This window comes from Cimex lectularius, unplaced genomic scaffold, assembly GCF_000648675.2.
Source record: "Cimex lectularius strain Harlan isolate CLEC.00 unplaced genomic scaffold, Clec_2.1 scaffold263, whole genome shotgun sequence".
In the NCBI taxonomy this organism is placed as follows: domain Eukaryota; kingdom Metazoa; phylum Arthropoda; class Insecta; order Hemiptera; family Cimicidae; genus Cimex; species Cimex lectularius.
This window is the reverse complement of record NW_019392788.1, coordinates 234,269-253,228: the sequence shown is the minus strand read 5'-3', so window position 1 is coordinate 253,228 and position 18,960 is coordinate 234,269. Positions and strand designations below refer to the sequence as shown.

Below are 18,960 nucleotides of genomic sequence, written 5' to 3'. Positions count from 1 at the left end.
TGTATTACATACTTTTTAAAGTGTCTTAATTACCTGTCTGAAAGGGATTCGTCACAATCGGCCAGGTGGGCATCTTGGTGTGCGAGCTTGGAGCACATCTTCCTTGTTCCGTTCTCTCTCATTAGAACCGATGGGTAGCTGTGCCTTTCCATTATCTCCTGCAATTTATTATGACATTGACAATAGGTTATGGTTTATATAGCTATTTTTGACATGTTTCTATATAAATGATCCTGCTTTATTTAAGGTGATGCAAGATTTTAGTTGACATACTTAACTTTATTTACAAACCCGAAACACAAAATCAAATTGGGCAGAACGGAATCCGGACCTAGGTGAAACTCGAGCTAATGTCAGAAGTAATAAAATAAATTAATGGGAAGAGTGCATTTGTTTAGCCTGCACAATTTGGATATGTTGGGTTCAATTTTTGATAGCTGGAGACGGATATCGGGTTCAGCATGTAGACAGCTTCGGTATTTAGTTTTGGTAGGTTGTAAATAGAAAATCCGGATTCACGTAGGTACGTTGTAGCAAATGGAAAAAGAACGCGTTTTGGTTTTTCAACGAGAGGTTGAAATTTTTTTCTAGACGGAGCCAAAATGGGGATAAGTATGGGACACCAAAGTAGATTTCAAGGTGGACGCCAAATTAATGTCTATCAAACATATTCTCTTGAAGATAGACTGGTTGGCTTTGTCGAAAATGAAAAATGTTTGACCACCCATTCATGATCTTGCAGCTTACCTCGAGCTGTTGGGAAGTAGTGCTGGAATGATATCTCCAAACTTCGAAGGTGTTCAGATTTCATCAATCAAGCTCCAGTTTGTTTTCTTTTAAAAAATCACTTAACACAGGAATATTCTCCACCTCTTCCTTCTCAACAGATTCTACACAAAACTGGATTTTTCTTTTGAAGGTCAGAACATTGTCATTAGCATCGAAAGTTGCATCTTCTCTTGCAAAGAAATACTCATCTCGTTCATTTTCATGAAAATAGAAAGGCCAATGTTTTTTACGGGTCTGAAACGTCGAAAATGGTGTGCGCGGACGAAGATTTTTGGGGCTTTTCGAAAGAAAAGTGCTTCGGAAGATCTTCGGCGTAGTTTGCATGGATGGTGACTAGCAGATTCGTACAAACGGGATTGAAAGTTTTGGCCACGTGGAAAGGTTGCCAGAGTACGGACCGTAAAGAACGTTTCATGAGGTAAGCCAGGTGATAGATGTCTACGAGAAAGGCCTAGAAAGAGATTTTTGGACGACCTCAGAAAGATGCAGATTGAACAATGGACGAGTCGCACGAGGACAGAAGAGATGGACTAGGATTGTAGGGGAGGCCAGGGCACTTCAGTACCAGTATATAAATAATCATCTGATAGATTGTATGAAATAACTGATTGACGAGTAATCACTTCATCGTCAGTCTTTGTACTTCGCACAAGTTCAAATTGCTACAAAACGTACATTTGACAGACACTATTGATAGGTCAGAAACGACTTTCTAAATCAGTTAAAATATGATCGCCTCATATCTCTCGAAATTACACTCGACATATTTTTGGAACTGCGATCGTATTGACATCTGAGATCTGTGAGTTGGAAGTGCCTTTATTCTCAATAACAGTTTCAGACATTAAGTCGACCCAGAAGAAACGGATAAACAGTATTACACTAAGAAGATCATTATTTAATCGTTCGAGAAATATAAACAACTAAATATTTATAAGGCTTATACGAGAAGTTTAAGATTGGAAGCATATTTTGGAGTTTTTTATTTACATGTTTTTTCCACACCACTTAATAAAGGTACCGGTTGTTTAAATGCTATGACAGTTTTGGGCCTGGTCCAACTTCAGGAACCTCCTAGAGATGGTCTTCTCCTCATTGGAAGAATGATTCTTCAAGTAGAGTATTAAAATCCGACAAATAAACATCACCTCTCGTCTAATTTACTACAACTCCAGTTCCAGAGTTCCACTCGGAGCACCAAATGTACGTTGCAATTTAGGACTTGACATCGAAGAAAGTTTTACTTAGAACGATCACACATGACTGAAATGCCTCGTATACATAACATTATTACAACCAATCTGAACGTACATAATTGAATTACGGGTTACAACCAAGCTTTTCAATCTCCAAAGAATCCAGTTGCTCCAGTAGAAAATTAATTGCCTAAGCTCTCTACTCCTATTTCCCACAGATCTTTGAATTCCATTTGTCCTCGAAACAACAAGAAGTCGATACAGACGCCTCCATAAAATCCTCCCTAACTCCCTAGTCCAACACCCTTCATCCCGAACCATTCCCGACAATTCACTCGAAAGTGACAACAGATATCAACAGATCAGTGTTTTGTTAGCAATTAATTAATCGATTAATTTTTCACTCTTAAATTGTTACGATTGTTATGAAGTCCATAAAGACAACAAAGTTGCTTGCAGCACTCTAGCTGTTGTAACATAATAATAGTATATATCAAAATGCTTCTTCCAAGTACAATGACAATTGATTATGCTTTTTATGTGGACTTTTAAAATACCCTGGTTTGATCAATGGAGAAATAAGCTGCCTTAAGATAAAGTTCCAAATACCGTCTATTTTAGTGCATATATTGTTTCAAAAGACTGCACGTGCTGATTTGAAAGTTGTACTAGTTTGTGTTTTCCAAACCGGTGGCGAGGGATCGTCAATAAGCTCAATGTTCGCCGCAAAATGACTAAAAGTGTGAGATATATATTTTTCCTCATAAAACTGTTTGTATACACTATTATTTTTTATCATTCAATTAATTAAGGTTTTTAGTTGAGATAAAAAAGTCAGTGTCACAAGCGGGATTCGAACCCACGACCTTCGGCTTAATACGCCGCTACTCTACCAGATGAATTATCGAGACGTCGATTAACTTCCCATCTCAACTCCACCTTTTGAATTTTTCCTCCTTTTTGCCATTTTTCAAATTCAATTTAATTGGTCACCACGAAAACTAGTGAATTTAATAAGTTAAAATGATGTATACTTCACTAAAGTTCTCCATGGCCATTTCATTTGTCGCCGAGAATCAAATAGATTACACGACATTTGAAAAATGGCAAAAAGGAGGGAAAATTAAAAAAAAATGTGGGGTGGAGATGGGAAGTTGGTGTCCGAGTGATCGAAGTCATGATAGCTCAAGTGGTAGAGCAGCGGCGTATCTAGCCGAAGATCGTGGGTTCAAATCCCGCTCGTGGCACTGACTTTTTTATCTCAACTAAAAACCTTAATTTATTGAAATATATTAATGGGTAAGCGGACCACGAAAACTAGTTAATTATTTTTTATAATAACTTCGTGTATTGAAATATCTTACTTTATCTGTGAAGTAATGGCCATAGTTTTCCCTCGAGCTCGTTCTACCACAGCTTGCTTGATCACTCTGCCCGCTCGGTGACGACCTGTCTCCCTGGCACCAACAAGTGTTTTCGGTGGCGTGCTGCAAAATAAGAGATGATAAAATTAGCAATGTTCAATTTTTAGATTTATAAGAGACTTACGATCCCGTCACAATGGGCTTCACGCCTTACCATTTGGCATCCGATGACTGGGTGCCTGAAGCTTTCCTGTCCGGCAGATTCACAGAACTGTAGAATTTTGTATTTTGGTAAGTCGTATTGTACATTTTAAAGCTTTTAATTACCTGTATTGTATAATTGAGCTCTCTTAACAGTTGATCTTGGTGCGACTGGCCGCCTAGCCTGACAACCATCACGCTCAGGTTGTCCTCGCAACCGTAACTTTGTGCCAAATCCTGAAGTCTTTTTGCTGAAAGGACAGGGTCCGAGATAGACCTCACTTCCGCCACGGCGTCCTCAGGGCTTACGACTTCCCATAGCCTTAAAATTTAACGTTAAATTTTATCCGTTAAAAATCGATTTATTTTCCTTTTACCTTTTATTGGCCATTATTATCATTTCATCGCAGTCTTTGAGAGTGAGTTCCGTGACGTGCGGGTCGGGAACGACTAGTGGGAACATCGCACTGTTTCCTATTTGGCTTCTTGTAACCTGATAAAAAATGGTTTAGCCCGCTTGCATGATTTATGAAACTACGTCATTACCTGTGTAGGTACATGGGCAAGTGTCAAAGTGGAATCTCCTCTATAAAGGACAGCTTTGGCCTCTCCGACTGTCGCGATCCTGAGAGTCCTCTTCCTTATTCCAGGACCTCTTTCGCTGCATATATGACAAACCATTGCACAAACACCCACCCGTTGGCCTTTCTCTTTTAATTCTCTGCACAGATCAAACACAAACAGAGTTAGTACGAACTAAGTAAAAAGTAGAGTACAGAGTAGTATTATACACAAATCCAAAAATAATAAGGTAGGGACGTTCATTAATTGATATTTATAAACATGTTTATAGAAACAAACGAAATACGAACTTTCTGCTCTGCCTATATTTGATGTTTTGGGTCTGTCATTTGTGATAGACAAAATGGTCCTTCCTGTGCTTGTTTATGCAGAACATATAAAATCATCATGGTCTGCCTATACTATATATATATATATATTTCCTACCATAGATGAAAAATCTGAATTAAATCAAGATTTAAATCTAGAGAACGCGCCATGATTCAGTCTACATAACCTGTAGAATTTGGATGGCTTCAAAGGCAGTGCCTGGCAATAAATGAACCTGGCTAGAAACATGATCGGACTCCACACAAATCATGTTTGGAAATTCATCATCTCCAAAATCTGGATAATCCTTACTATGATCTGACCAACAACCAAACAACATTATCTGGGAAATTTACTTCTGTATTCTCATTTTTCTTCCTGAAACCACATTCGTTACAATGAATTTCTGAGTGGTGTTCTGATATATCCTATCAGTCCATTCGCCTATGCTTACCGACTCCCTCCCTTCTTGGTAAATTGCACCATCTCTAGTCTTATCTATAAAAGTACACCCGTGAAGTCCTGTGATTTGACACCTCCTCACATCGGGCACTTTGACATATGTATGAAGTCGATGTTAAAACTGAAGGTTATGTCTGTACTAGGATTATACACGCCGATTATGAAATGCAACTTTCTCTCTAAGTATGAGCCGATATGTCAGGCGAAAGGGATCGTTCCACATGGATCTCGTCCAGTCACTGTCCATGGTGGAAAATATTGCTTCCACGTCACCACTAGGTAGTCGTTCGGGACCCTTTTCGAGGTTCCATCTAACAACTTGAGCAAAGCCATGGTCTGGCCCATAATTCCACGGTCCGAATTGAGGGAAGGCAAAAGGGATTCCTCCACGAATAGGTTGCTTCCCGTCAAAAACTGCTTGCTTGCTTACGAATAGTTGTTCTTGATTATTTGCCCTCCAGGAAACAACTGTCGCTCCGTGTAAATTAATGGTGCAGGTTGTATTATTTCCTTTATCTAGGACGACGACACTAGTCGGCGCTGCCATGTTCGAAAACCCGAACAGCCTATACTACCTAACTGGCAAAATTCAGAAAGGGTAGGCAGACCGATAGGTACTTATAAAACTATAGACATATCGAATTGTTTGATATTTAACAAACTAGATGGAGTTTGGTCGTTTCCGAGCATTATCTTGCTGTTTCGAGTCTCCGGTTGGTCAGGATTATAAGAAAGGTAAGTCAAGATACTTCCATTCAGGCGAAAGCCTAAACGAGCCTGAACGACAAAAAAACGAAATTAGACGGACCAAGATGATCGGAAACTACACACATACAGCAGGCGTCAAGACGTGTACAGTCATTCATCAATGTTCCCCTTACGTCAACTACGGGGTAATGAGGATGAACTTGAAAAGAAGGTTATAGAGAAAATTTGATTTCTATTTAAAACATAGAAGGTGACGAAATGCAAAACTCATCTGACAGACCAGCAAAGATTGGCAAACTAGGATTATCTGTAATAAACCAAATTGCGGGTAGTCACACGAAGTACAAACAGGTAGACAAAACATGAACAGAGAGGCAAACAGACAAAAGGCATGCAGACAGTCTGTCACACAAAAGGCAGATAAGCTGCTAGGCTGGCAGGAAAAAGAAACACAAAAAATAAAAATCTTTCCTAAGAAGGTTGAAGGTTGTATGTCGCTCTTGTTCAAATCTCAGACCATTTGGATATTATTAAATCAGAGTCTTCTTTTATGTAGTGATTGGACCAGCGACTCACATAAGCCATGGCCAACAAATCCACCCCTTCTTTAAATCAACCAGCGGTAAAAAACTCATTCTTTTTAAAACCTTACAAAAAACTTACACTAGACCGTTACTAACAAGGGACGACCAGGTTGGTGTTTCATGGATTTAGAGCAAACTTTTTTTTAGTGATTCTACATTTCAAAATATCGGACACACCAAACTAGGTCATAAAAAGTTTCTTCGTGAAACTAATATGAAATTAAGTTTTAGTACCTCAAGAGACCCGAAGATATAAATTTTCGCTTGAATTTAAATTTATCGATTTTTTGACCTCTAAAATTTTCAGATTCTTAAGAAGTCTTCCTCGCAATATCCGATTGGAACGTCTCTAATTCAAAAACGTACGTGCCATTTGATAGAAGAGACACGACCTTTTTAACGTCGTGTGTACCATGGAAATATATACAAAATGACTATAGGAAAATAGATAAAATAAGTAAATATTTTTGTCAGAAATTAACCTCGTTTTTTAAATGGAAATAATAGTCCGATGTTTGATAAAGTTAGCCTCTGCTAGGTCACATGGGAGTAGAAGTCAACAAGAAAGCGGACACCATTGGAAGGAAAGGGGCTGCTACACCGCTGATAGGACCTGAGCCCTTCTGTGGCATAGGAATCAACACTATTAACGAATATCTCAGACAGAAGGACAAAAAGCAAATGAGGGAACTTTGGAATTCACTCATTGAACACAGACAATCCTAGAATCTTCTAACCAATTTTGGAAGGAAAGAAATTTCAGAATGTGTCAAGGGAAGCAGGAACAGACTGCGAATCCTAATTAGATTCCTAACAGGACACGGTAAATTAAATGGACACTTAAAGAAAATTGGAACAATCCAAGATGGCACATGCAGATTCTGCAAGGAAGCAGAAGAGACACCAACACATTTACTAACAAACTGCGGAGCTACACTAGCCCGCAGGAGGAAATGTTATGGGATGTACAATGTGACCATAGAAGAGCTTCAACCACTGCAACCGGGCCTATTAATCAAGCTCCTTGATGAAATAGGACTCACCGATGTGCTTTAGGCAGAGCTCGCGGGATACAATAGCTCTTAAAGAGCGCAGTATACTATACCCTGACGTTACATCTACATCTTGATAAAGTTATAAAGTGCAATTGAAAAATTTTTTAAAACAAATTATCAACCATGAAAATCGGTTTTCTACTACGTATTGTGAAAACTTATCTTAGAGCTTACACTAGGAAAGTCAGTCACGCAGAAGGTCGTCGAAATTATCAGACAAAAAATTAATTTACATCGATTTCCGCGAAAGTCGTTATTTAAAAGTTTCATAACGCCAGAATCACGACAATGAAGTCAAATCTCAGTTATGACCATTTTCCGACCTACTTTGCTTACACAATGTTTATTAAAATATGGAAAATAGCAGTATTTTGTTGATTTATCTTTTTAAAACATATTAAATTAGAATATTCTGTAGATATAACATTTTCGTATTTATCTTAACCAACAATGAAATTAATACACCAAAAATACTATTTTTGTAAATTTATAAATAGGGGGCCACGGTAGCCGAATGGTTAAGGCGTCAGACTCTCGGCTAGTAGAACCCGCGGTCGTGGGTTCCATACCCATCGTCGCCTCTGGACTTTTTCTGACGCCTAAGGGGACCGGTGGCCGCAATTGAAAGAAATTGACATGGCACTCATCAATGGAAGGGGCGGGATCGGATCTCAGCGACCCTGAATTTGGTCCCAACCCCCTTCAAAAATGAGTTTCTTCGATGGAAGAACACCGTTACAACGGGGGCTCAAGTTCACATTTGTGTTGCGAGCCCTCCCCCAAACATGGAGCCAGGGATAAAGTACAATAAACTGTACAGCTCAGCTGCATTGCTCAGGAGGGAACTCCTCCAGTTCGTGGTATCCATTGGAAAAAAAATCTCTAAATAACGAATTATGATTGATACGCTATTGCGACTAAAATTAGATTTTGAAAAAAAAAAGCTTCATTGCTATCAATTAAACGCGCCGCTACCAGTTTTTGTCACCCTCTCCCTGCCGTTTTCCTACCAGCGGTGGTGGAATTAGAGAGTAGAGAATAAAATATTTTTTAAATGATTTAGAAACAGAAAATTAAGTCACATTAAAAGGAAACAAGTGTTTATTCACTAATTATTAGATATCTATGCTAAACCCGTACTACGGCTGTGTCGTGCCGAACTGTTGTCCCGTTTATTTTATTTGTACACGTATTTACCAGGACATTTTGCAAATGTGATGACAAACCCTTTTTTTCACACGATCATTAACGCTAATGCCATCGCTGCACCTGTAGACACATGCCAAGAGAAACCAGCCAATACTGGCACTGAATGTGTGGGGTTAAGGAGGTTTGCTGTTGCCGATCAAGGCGACGTGGTTAGGAATGTATAAATAGGGTTCGAGCAGTATGGTTAGGATGAATCGAGAAGTTAGGGTGTAAGATTTTGAATCGGGAATAAATCATTTCGTTTACAAAAGGAATTCGTTTCGTGAGGTTAGTGACGTAGCAGGGAGGTTTGACGATTTGTCTGAGGACTTTTGATTAGACTGATTAGATGCGCTGGATGTTGGATGGCTTGGCAGAACCCCACAGTTTTACTGCGTTATGTCTAAAGTGGTCGCAGTGAAGTCATGTATAAGATTAGTTTAGTGTGAAGGTCAAAAGGATTTCGTTCTTAGAAGTCTGCTTAGTTAGCCATGTCTTCTGTTAACTTGTATCCAATGTCTTGTGTAGGGATTCCCAGGTCAATCATCAGTCTAGGTACACTCTTAAGTATTTGACTTGAAAGAACATCGGTCTTTGTGGAGGGTAAGCCTGTTTTGAATATCCTAATCCCAGAGAATGCAGCCGTTTTTGTTCCTTAGCCTCGAAGGTGACCCCAATGAGGTTAAGAATTACCGACCCCTTATTCTACTTCTTACTCCTACCCCAAGTAGAGTTTTCTCACAACTACTACTGGACCGAATAAAAGGAAACCTGGAAGCCCAACAACCCCTGGAACAAGCTGGATTTCGTAAGATATTCAACGATTGACCACATTCAAGTAGTTAGCTAGGTGATAGAGAGGTCTGTAGAACATCAAAATGTGATATACATGGCGTTCGTTGATTATGAAAAGGCCTTCGACACAGTTTCGCACGAATTTCTTTTTTCTGCCTTAAAAAACCAACAAGTCCTCAAAAAGTATATAAGCATTGTAGCCGAATCATCAATCAAAACACGAAAGCAAGAATAAAAATGGATATAATTGGAGAATACTTCCGAATAAATAGAGGAGTCAGACAGGGAGACCCCCTCTCACCAACCCTATTTAATTGTGTCTTGGAACAAAATTTTCGTTTCGTTAAAGTGGGAGAACACGGCAAAAGTAGGAATATTTATACATGGAAAAAGACTAACAAACTTGAGTCATATTTGCTGAGATAGCTGCCAAACTGAAAAATATGCTAAACGAGCTAAATAAATAAGGGAATAAAGCTGGACTAAAAATAACCGATAGCGAGACAGAACTACTGACGAACGGGAAAAGAGAATGTATAAAGCTATCGAATAGAGAATTGAATTATGTAGAAGAAACGATACTTAGGACAATTAATTTATTTAGCCTCGATCAAGTCAATTTATTAATAATTAGGTCTATTTATCATGAACACGTTGTTATTGGTAAAGTGGAGGTATTTATGAAATTACTTATTCTTACTTGTCAACAGAAACCTCTTAGAATTGTTAGCAAGCAAGACCAGAGGTTATTTTGACGTTGATTATTGCAGTTCAGTGAAATTACATATCAACAGCGAAAAAATATTCGTGTGAAATTCTTCAGAAAATGGTCAAATCTTCGACTTGACATTGCCGTCATTCTAGAGTTATGAAACTTTTCAATATCGACTTTCGCGGAAATCGGTGTAAATTAATTTTTTGGCTGGTAATTTCGGCGACCGTCCTGCATGACTGACATTCCTAGTGCGAGCTCTAAACTATGAAATAATTATAAATACATAAATTATCATTATAAAACACTTAGGCACCGACTTTCTTGTCAGAGAAGAAAATTCAGTCATCGGGTTAACGAAGCTCTTTTCAAAATCTAATTTTAATTGCAATTAAATGATCAGAAATCGTCTTTAGAAATGAAAAAATATTATTTTTGCTGTATTAATTATAACTCCACTAATTTCGTGGTCCGCTTGACCAATTAATACATTACTATTAATTAAGGTTTTTAGTTGAGATGAAAAAAAGTTAATGGCACGAGCGGGATTCGAACCCACGATCTTCGGCTAGATACGCCGCTGCGATCCAATCCGATTACACGACATTTGAAAAATGGCAAAAAGGAGGGAAAACTCGTAAGGTGGGGTTGAGATAGGAAGTTGATGTCCGAGTGGATCGAGGTCACGAGAGCTCAAGTGGTAGAGCAGCGGCGTACCTAGCCGAAGATCGTGGGTTCGAATCCCGCTCGTGCCATTAACTTTTTTTCATCTCAACTAAAAACCTTATTTAATTGTAATTAATTTCAATGTTGGTTAAGAAAACAGCAAACGTTTTCTATGACACAGAATATTCTAATTTGGTACGATTTAAGAAGATAAATCAACGAAATACTGCTTTTCACATATTTCAATAAACTTTATGTAAGGAAGATGGGTCAGAAAATGGTCATAACGGGGATTTAACTTCATTGTCGTGATTCTAGTGTTATGAAACTTTTAAATAATGACTTTCGCGGAAATCGGTGTAAACTAATATTTTGACTGATAATTTCGCCGACCATCCTGCATGTCTGGGATTCCTAGTTAATTGATCTATAACATCAATTTTCTTCTTGTACCTAGGGGGCCGATTTTCATGTTCGATAATTGGTTTTAAAGAAATTATCAAGCGCATTTTTATAACTCTATCAAATATTAAAATCGGACTATTATCCTTTTTTTAAAAAGATAGTTCCTACTCACAGTAAGTTGTTTTCCAACGATCAATTTAAACCTGATGATGAGTTTGGGGCTCGAAATCCGGATAGTTGGAAAACAACTTACTGCTTACTGTGAGTAGGAACTATCTTTTTAAAAAAGGATTGAACACCGAACTCAATCCATCATCATCATTTCTATCGGACTATTGTTTCTATTTAAAAAAACGAGGTATATTTCTGACAAAAATATTTTCTTATTTTAGATTTTTATTTATGAAAATCATTTATATACTTTTTATGGTACGTACCTCGTTAAAAAGTTACGTTTCTCTTATTTTAAGTTTGACGTTAAAAACTTTGTAGCCGTTTTTGAATTTTAGCTGTTTCAATCAGATATTGAGAGAACGACTTCTTAAAAATTGAAAAAATTTTAGGGGTTAAAAAATTGGTAAATTTAAATTGAAAGAAAAGTTGATATTTAAGAGTGTCTAGAGGTGCTAAAACAAAATTTTATATTAGTTTCACAGAAATGTTTTTTTAATGACTTAGTTTAATTGCAAAATATCTGGCTTTTAGAAATCTTTTGATTATTGATAAACTTTGATAGGTTTCGCTATATTTTTATTGGGATCGATTTGAGTAAGTAGAACGACGAAATAAACATATTATAAAACGAAAAATTTCGTTTTTCAAAAATTTTTTTTAGCGAAACCAGGGCCTATTCACAAGAATTGTGCGATCTTTTGGAGCGTAGAACCCCCAAAAAAAAGTTTTGTCCAAATCCGTGACACACCAACTTGGTCCTCTCCTTGTAAGTTTAATAATCCAAATATGTATACAGTTTTTTTAAACTCCTACGTGATTTTGTAGATATTATTTTTGTGATTTATTTTGTGCGCGAATCGGTTTTAATTTTTTTCTTAATAGAGATTTTAATGTTGACTTTTACTGGACATTTGACGACAGTTGATATTACAGATATATTATTTATTATGAAAGAGGAAAGAAGGGTGAGAACGATGATAAAGGGTTTGCTGTACTGCTCGTAATTTGTCACCTGTGCGCTGCTAAAAGTGTGTATTTCATGTATTCATTCGCCGTTTCTTTAACAGTCCTCTCTTCCAACAGAATCCTCGGAATGGATTGCGCCAAGATTTGAGGAAGTTCTGTATTATTCCCGGAGTCGAACAAGCCGAGGAGGGCTTCCGTGTTGCAGAAGTTCGTAAGTCTCAGTTGAGAAATGCACAACCTAGGGGAAAAAGTTAATTTTAACTAACTGAGAAAAACTGAGAAATGGACTTTTAAATAATACTTTTCTCTGTTTCCAGGCGTTTCTGAGAAACCTAAGACCCAAGGACTGTTGGAAGGTTCTTGATCGGGCTTAGGGTCGTTGGGCCCAGCAGGCAGAGAGTCGCGATTCTGGCCTGACACATCTACCAGGCTTACTTTTCTCATCGATCTGAAAATCGGACCATTAAGTTATTTTCTGTGCTAATGCTAACGCTCTTCTCTAATGTACTTGTAATCTTGAAACTGGCGCGGATCGACTTGAAGCCTGGTGTTTCCGGACAGGTCGAGAAATTGTAGCTGCTTTGGCACGAGAGACATCAAGTCCACTTTGTCCAGATTGTTGTGCGACAAGTCCAGGACTTTTAACGACGTGGAAGGTGCCAGGCTAGGACACGCCAGCAGGATGTTGCAATGAAGCCGAAGGACTCTCAGATGCTGCCATTGCGCTATGTTTCCCGGCAGCCTGTCGATCCTATTCCCAGACAACACGAGCTCTTCCATGTCCGGCCACGACCCGACGCACAAATTTGGCAATTGCGTGATCAAGTTGTAAGCGACATGAAGTACCCTCAGGTTCGTGAATTTCGTCAAGATGTGAATATCAGTGAGTTGGTTGCACGTGAGGTAAAGTCTTTCTAGCTGGTGGCCGTCTCCTATGGCTGTTGGTAACTCTCCCAATTGGTTCTTGCTCAAGTTTAGTATCCTTAATCTGAAAGTTAAAATAATTTTGAAGTTTCCACTTTTGTCAACTTAAAGTCTGCTGAGTGTTGAATATAATAATTAAAATAATGTTAATGTAAAATATGTCCTATTTTAAATTTTATTGATTAAAGACAGTACAGACGAGAACTCTTTACCTGGCAGTCGCTAAGAAAAAGTGTTCTGGTAATTCCTTTAGCATGTTGCTCTGCAAAAAGAGCTGTTGCAGCGGGATGTGGCGAATCACTTGCGGAAGGGATTTGAGGCTGTTGAAACTGAGCTGCAGGGTCTGCAAACACGAAAGCTCCGAGCAGAATAGGTGATCCGGAAGGGAGGTGAGAAGGTTGTGACTTGCAAATAAGGTTCTCAGGTGCTGGCACGACCCCAGCCAGTCCGGGAGGGTTTCTAGTCTGTTGCTGAGAAAAATAATACGATTTTATTTTTATTTTTCAACGATTCCCACCCTCATTATGTGCCTCTGTTATGAAAAATAATATGTTTTTATTTTTCAACGATTCCCATACTCATTACGGGCCTCTGTTGAAGAAAAGATTGACTTTCCCCTTGAAACTTTTCGGTTCACTTTCCCACTATGAAGTTATGTAATTTCTCGTTAATATAATTAATAAAACTAAAACTCACTATGATATATCGAGATGTTTCAACTTGGTCGGCTTTGGGTATATCGACAGCTTCGTCAAACCTGAAAACCAGAGGTAAAAATAAACTTAAAAGTTGTCTTTTCAATGGAAATATATCGAGGGTTACAATTGTTTCCTGCTATGAGAGACGTGAGCGAAGTGCCATTTAGGGACAAATCTTGTAACTTGTTTTTCGAGCATTGCACTGACTGAAGTTTATCGAGGGCTGTCAAATCTAGGCATTCGATGCTGTTTTCACTTACGTCCAGCTGGGTTAAATTCTGAAACACAAGAGAAAAATCTGTCTTAACAATTTTATCAAATTAAAATCGTTCGTCACGACTCTTTTGGGCAATATAGCGTTAATTAAAATAAGAATGAAAGCTTCCTTTTTGTATTTAATTGTGGTTAATTATTAAATAAAGTTTACTAATAAAACACGGACAATATCGTTAAATTAATGAGTTCCATGCTAAGGGCTTAAAAATTCCAATAAATACAATTTATTATGATGAATTAATTATCAATATGTTATTCAACAATTCACTAGTTTTCGTGGTCCGCTTGACCAATTAATATCTTTAAATTAATTAACGTTTTTAGTTGAGATAAAAAAGTCAATGGCACGAGCGGGATTCGAACCCACGACCTTTGGCTAGATATGCGGCTGCTCGACCACTTGAAGTCACGATAGCTCAAGTGGTAGAGTAGCGGTGTATTTAGCCGAAGATCGTGGGTTCGAATCCCGCTCGTGACACTGATTTTCTTATCTCAACTAAAAAACTTAATTAACTGAAAAATAATAAGAATACTGAATTTCAATAATACGAATTTTTGTTATATGAAAAAACCTGATTCCAAACTCATTATCTATTAAAAATATATATGACTACTAATGAAAACAAGATATATACTTTGTGATCAATGCTAAAACACATTCGTACTGGGTGGACGGGGGTGTCCCGCTGGGTGGTGACCTCGACCGATGTACTCTGAATATATTGCTGATATCCCTTTGCAGCCAGACACCACTATCGCTGATGACCCTGCCATTCTATCCTTTAACTCTGACCTCCAAAAATCGAATCCTCAAGACACACCAATATTTCATTGAACAACGGTACAAAAAATGGCGAATGAAACTAAACGCCACAAATTACCAAAACGTAACCTCATCCCCTTACAACCGAAAACGTGATCCACTACTCTCAACACGACACCCAAAAATGGACACATTTACACAGAAAACAAACAATTAGAGCCCTGAAGATGATCTCAATAAAGATCGAAACGTTGGCACGATAAAGAAAATGTTTTTCTAAAACCTACTCACACCAGACAGCATCTCATGAGCTTCAAATAATCTAAATCCACTGCTAGGGCTGTATCTACATACACGACTCACCTGGAATCCCCATACTCGACTAAAAAAAGGATAGAACTGGATGGACGATACTTAAAAGACAATAACAAGGGAACAACCAGGCGGTGCGTCACGGATTTAGATTAAACATTTTTGGGAGATTCCGTACTCCCAAATGTCGGACACAAATACGCCACTTCTTGTGAATAGGCCCTAGTTTCGCCAATTTTTTTTTTCAAAGTTGAAATTTTCCTTTTTTTTAATATTAAATCAACTATGTGAACCTATCATTTTACAGGTTTTGTGTAGGTTGCAATAAAAATATACTAAAAGCTATCAAAATTTACCAAGTTTATCAATAATAATTTCAAAAAACTAAATATTTTTCAAGTAACTAGGTCATATTTTTTTCGTGAAAATAATATGAAATTTCGTTTTACTACCCCTAAATATAATATTTTGTTAGAATTTACATTTATAATTTTTTTAGAGTTTCAAAATTATTGATAGTGTGTGGTGGTTAGTGACCGTCTTTATGATTATTCACAGAAATCGTGAGATGCGGTCTGGTGTGATGTAGGTTTCCGAAAAACATTTTCTTTATCGTGCCAACGTTTCGATCTTTATTGAGATCATCTTCAGAGCTCAAAGTGTTTTTCTACTGAGTAATTGTGCCATTCTTGCGTGTCGTTTCGAGAGTGCTCATGTTCAGATCATGTTCAGGGGCACTCTCAACACGACACGCAAGAATGGCACAATTACACAGAAGAAAAACACTTTGAGCCCTGAAGATGATCTCAATGAAGATCGAAGCGTTGGCACGATAAAGAAAATTATTTTCTGAAACCTACATCATACCAGACCGCATCTCACGATTTCTGAATAATTATTGATAGACCCTTAAAAAAAATGCATATTAATCTATGTGTGAAATTGACCATATTCTAATATTTTTATTTCGCCGTTCTGCTTACTCGAATCAACTATGTGAACCTATCATTTTACACAAGGTTTTATGTAGATTGCAATAAAAATATACTAAAAGCTATCAAAATTTACCAATAACCAAGTTTATCAATAAAATTGTCTAAAAACTAAATATTTTTGAAGTAGCTAGGTCAAATTTTTTTCGTGAAAATAATATAAAATTTCGTTTTACTCTCTCTAGAGACCCCTAAATATAAATTTTTGATTGAATTTACATTTATAGATGTTTTTAGTCTTTCAAAATTATAGCTAGACCCTTAAACAAACGCATATTAATCCATGTGTGTTTAGCGGTCATAATTGACCATATTAATTAAAATGAAATTTAAAAAATGGCCAAAAGAGGGAAAATTCGAACGGTTGTAAGTTTTTCCTTGACTTTTTCCTTTGGAAATATTGCCATAAGATTTTTAAAAAAATATTATCTTCATTATTTTAGTATGTTTTTTTCCCGGACCTCAGAACGGCATGTTAATTGATTTAAGAAATTTGTAAATTAAATCCAAAACCATCATGTTGTTACTTTCCAATAGCGTTTCAAGTAGTATATTGGGCCAAATATACGGGGGTCACTGTACAAATCATCCAATAATTGTTTCCTCTGAGTTATCATACTCTGAGCATTCTAGTATGACTGAAATTTGATGGACTGTCGCATATTGGGCAGTTAGGGGAAATGTTTATTCCAATTCTATGCATATAACTCCCCCACAGGCCGTGGTTAGTTTCCATTCTGAAAATAATTGAATAGAATTCCTTTTGCCTGCCCTTTTCTGAAAACCACGGTTTGGCTTTAAGCTGTCAGAAAAAAGCTCGATAGTACTCGCCAGCTGTTGCTGAGCTGTATTCTTTATCCCATAGATTGGAACACAATTAATTGAAAAAAAAATTTACCGTCTGTTTTAGGAATTTTCAAATGATGTGATACACCAGATACATTGGCCTCCTTCGCCAATGCATTCATCATTTCGTTACGATACCTGCACGACGGTTGTAGGTTGAGATGAGTTGTTGTCCGAGGGGATCGAAGTCACGATAGCTTAAGTGGTTAGAGCAGCGGCGTATATGAGCAGCGTTGTGGGTTCGATTCCCGCTCGTGACACTAATTTTTCGTCTCAACCAAAAACCTTAGATAAAAAGAATTATTCATTAGAATAATTAATATGGTTAATTATGACCACTAACCAAATACGGCTTATTGCTAGTGTTGATTTCTTGAGAGACTTTCTCCCACTTTGGCCGAGACATATCTCCGTTGTTAAATTTTTGTCGTTCATGTCCCACAAACGACGATTCTCAAAAACAAGACTAATCAGTTTATTTATATCCATGGTGAAATACCAAAACTGTACAAATTGAACGTCAAAATGAAAAAATCAAACTGGTTTGAACGCTCGATTGGTTCTGACGATATCGTGCACGTTCTGACATGTACTTCGCTGCCAAAGTAAACACTCTCATTCGAAAACAAGTACTTATTCGGACGAACTCGTCAGAAGAAAATTTCGTCAGAATTCGCATTTATAGTAACCGTAGCCTTATTAATCATAAATTCGGTCAGCCAGGCAGAAGGCAGTCGAAGGTTAGTAGAATATTTGTTGAAGAATTTCCAGATAGTGTGCGATTAAATAATTAAATGACCCAATCAACGCGACATACCAGAAAATAATAATAATATTATGAGTATCAATAATACAGTCAAAGACAAAACCCGGACACTTGTATTTGTTTGTTTGTTTTCTATAATAACTAGTTATAAAGATTTACAGTTTGATCTAAAACGAAAAGACAACATAAATAACTTGTTGTTTATCCTTTATTAAGTGTTACTAATCCTTTTAGACTGTTTAGATTAAAATCAGTTAATTTTCAACCTTTCCACAGACAATTTGTCGAGTGAGTTAATTGGATTTTTACATTGGTTTCTTTGATGAAACAATTTGAATGGAAAATATTATTAATTGGTTTTCCTTTTAAGTCGAGAAGATTTCACCCGGGCAGATCTGTGGCCAACGATGGACGTCCGACAGGATCGAATTCCTTCGATCGAAAGGAAGGTAATGATGGACCAAGATGTCGGTGGCTTTGGACGATCGTTTTATTGCTCTTACCTCACAACGGAACCGTCATTTCCTTAATCGGTAGTCAACTCCAAACGGTCCAGAATGTAAGGGTGAACTCTAGAACAGTATCAGAATGCTTCGTGACAGCAGCCTAGTCTCTAGACGTCTCGCATCAGGCTCTCTACTACTGGAGAGGCATCGAGTAGAAAGGCGACTATTCGCAAATCAGCATCTCGCTTGGCCACTTGAACAATCGTGGTGCTATTCTCTTCATAATTGAGTGCCCGTTTGGTTTGTGGCAATCAGCAGTTTACTTTATTTGTCATGCGTGAGCCACAGTCTTTTCAAAGACAGTCAATTATGCTATGGGGTGGAATCAACGCCATGACTACAGCGAACTTGATTAGCATACAGAATATATCTTTCTTTGTACTAAGAAACATTAAGAAAGTTCTTCTGGTAACTGTGGTACCATTCGCTCCATTTATTTGGGACAAATTCGTGTTAATGCATGATAATGACCGACCGTTTGTAGCTACAGTTGTCACCCATTATTTACTCGATGCCTAGGTACGTAAGGCCCTTACGAGGATAATATATCTAAATAATGTTCTCTTGGTTGTTATCAGGGAAATGGTAAAAGAAAATATTTTTAATTTGAAATTAGAAATATTTTATTTGACCTCATCCCTGATAAAAACCAACAGAACATTATAAATAAATTCACTAGTTTTAGTGGTCCGCTTGACCAATTAATATATTTCAATTAATT

The 18,960-nt window shown here is 37.5% G+C and overlaps 1 protein-coding gene and 1 pseudogene across 6 annotated transcripts in view; both read right to left on the bottom strand.

The window, feature by feature from the left end:
• Nucleotides 1–18,960, bottom strand: part of LOC106667006 (protein phosphatase PHLPP-like protein) — a 227,194-nt gene that overhangs the window by 5,084 nt on the left and 203,150 nt on the right. For 3 of the 6 annotated variants that reach the window (XM_014394591.2, XM_014394597.2, XM_024227864.1), the window contains 12 exons: nt 13,903–14,056; nt 13,777–13,837; nt 13,293–13,550; nt 12,665–13,144; nt 12,458–12,604; nt 12,203–12,394; nt 4,097–4,271; nt 3,928–4,043; nt 3,677–3,872; nt 3,534–3,620; nt 3,350–3,472; nt 34–158 (listed from right to left, as the gene is read on the bottom strand). In XM_014394591.2, coding sequence (XP_014250077.1) covers nt 34–158; nt 3,350–3,472; nt 3,534–3,620; nt 3,677–3,872; nt 3,928–4,043; nt 4,097–4,271; nt 12,203–12,394; nt 12,458–12,604; nt 12,665–13,144; nt 13,293–13,550; nt 13,777–13,837; nt 13,903–14,056 — 2,114 coding nt within the window. The remainder of the gene's footprint in view (nt 1–33; nt 159–3,349; nt 3,473–3,533; nt 3,621–3,676; nt 3,873–3,927; nt 4,044–4,096; nt 4,272–12,202; nt 12,395–12,457; nt 12,605–12,664; nt 13,145–13,292; nt 13,551–13,776; nt 13,838–13,902; nt 14,057–18,960) is intronic. The other 3 variants (XM_014394593.2, XM_014394592.2, XM_014394595.2) reach the window with 3 other exon arrangements.
• LOC106666940 lies at nt 4,601–5,464 on the bottom strand (annotated as a pseudogene).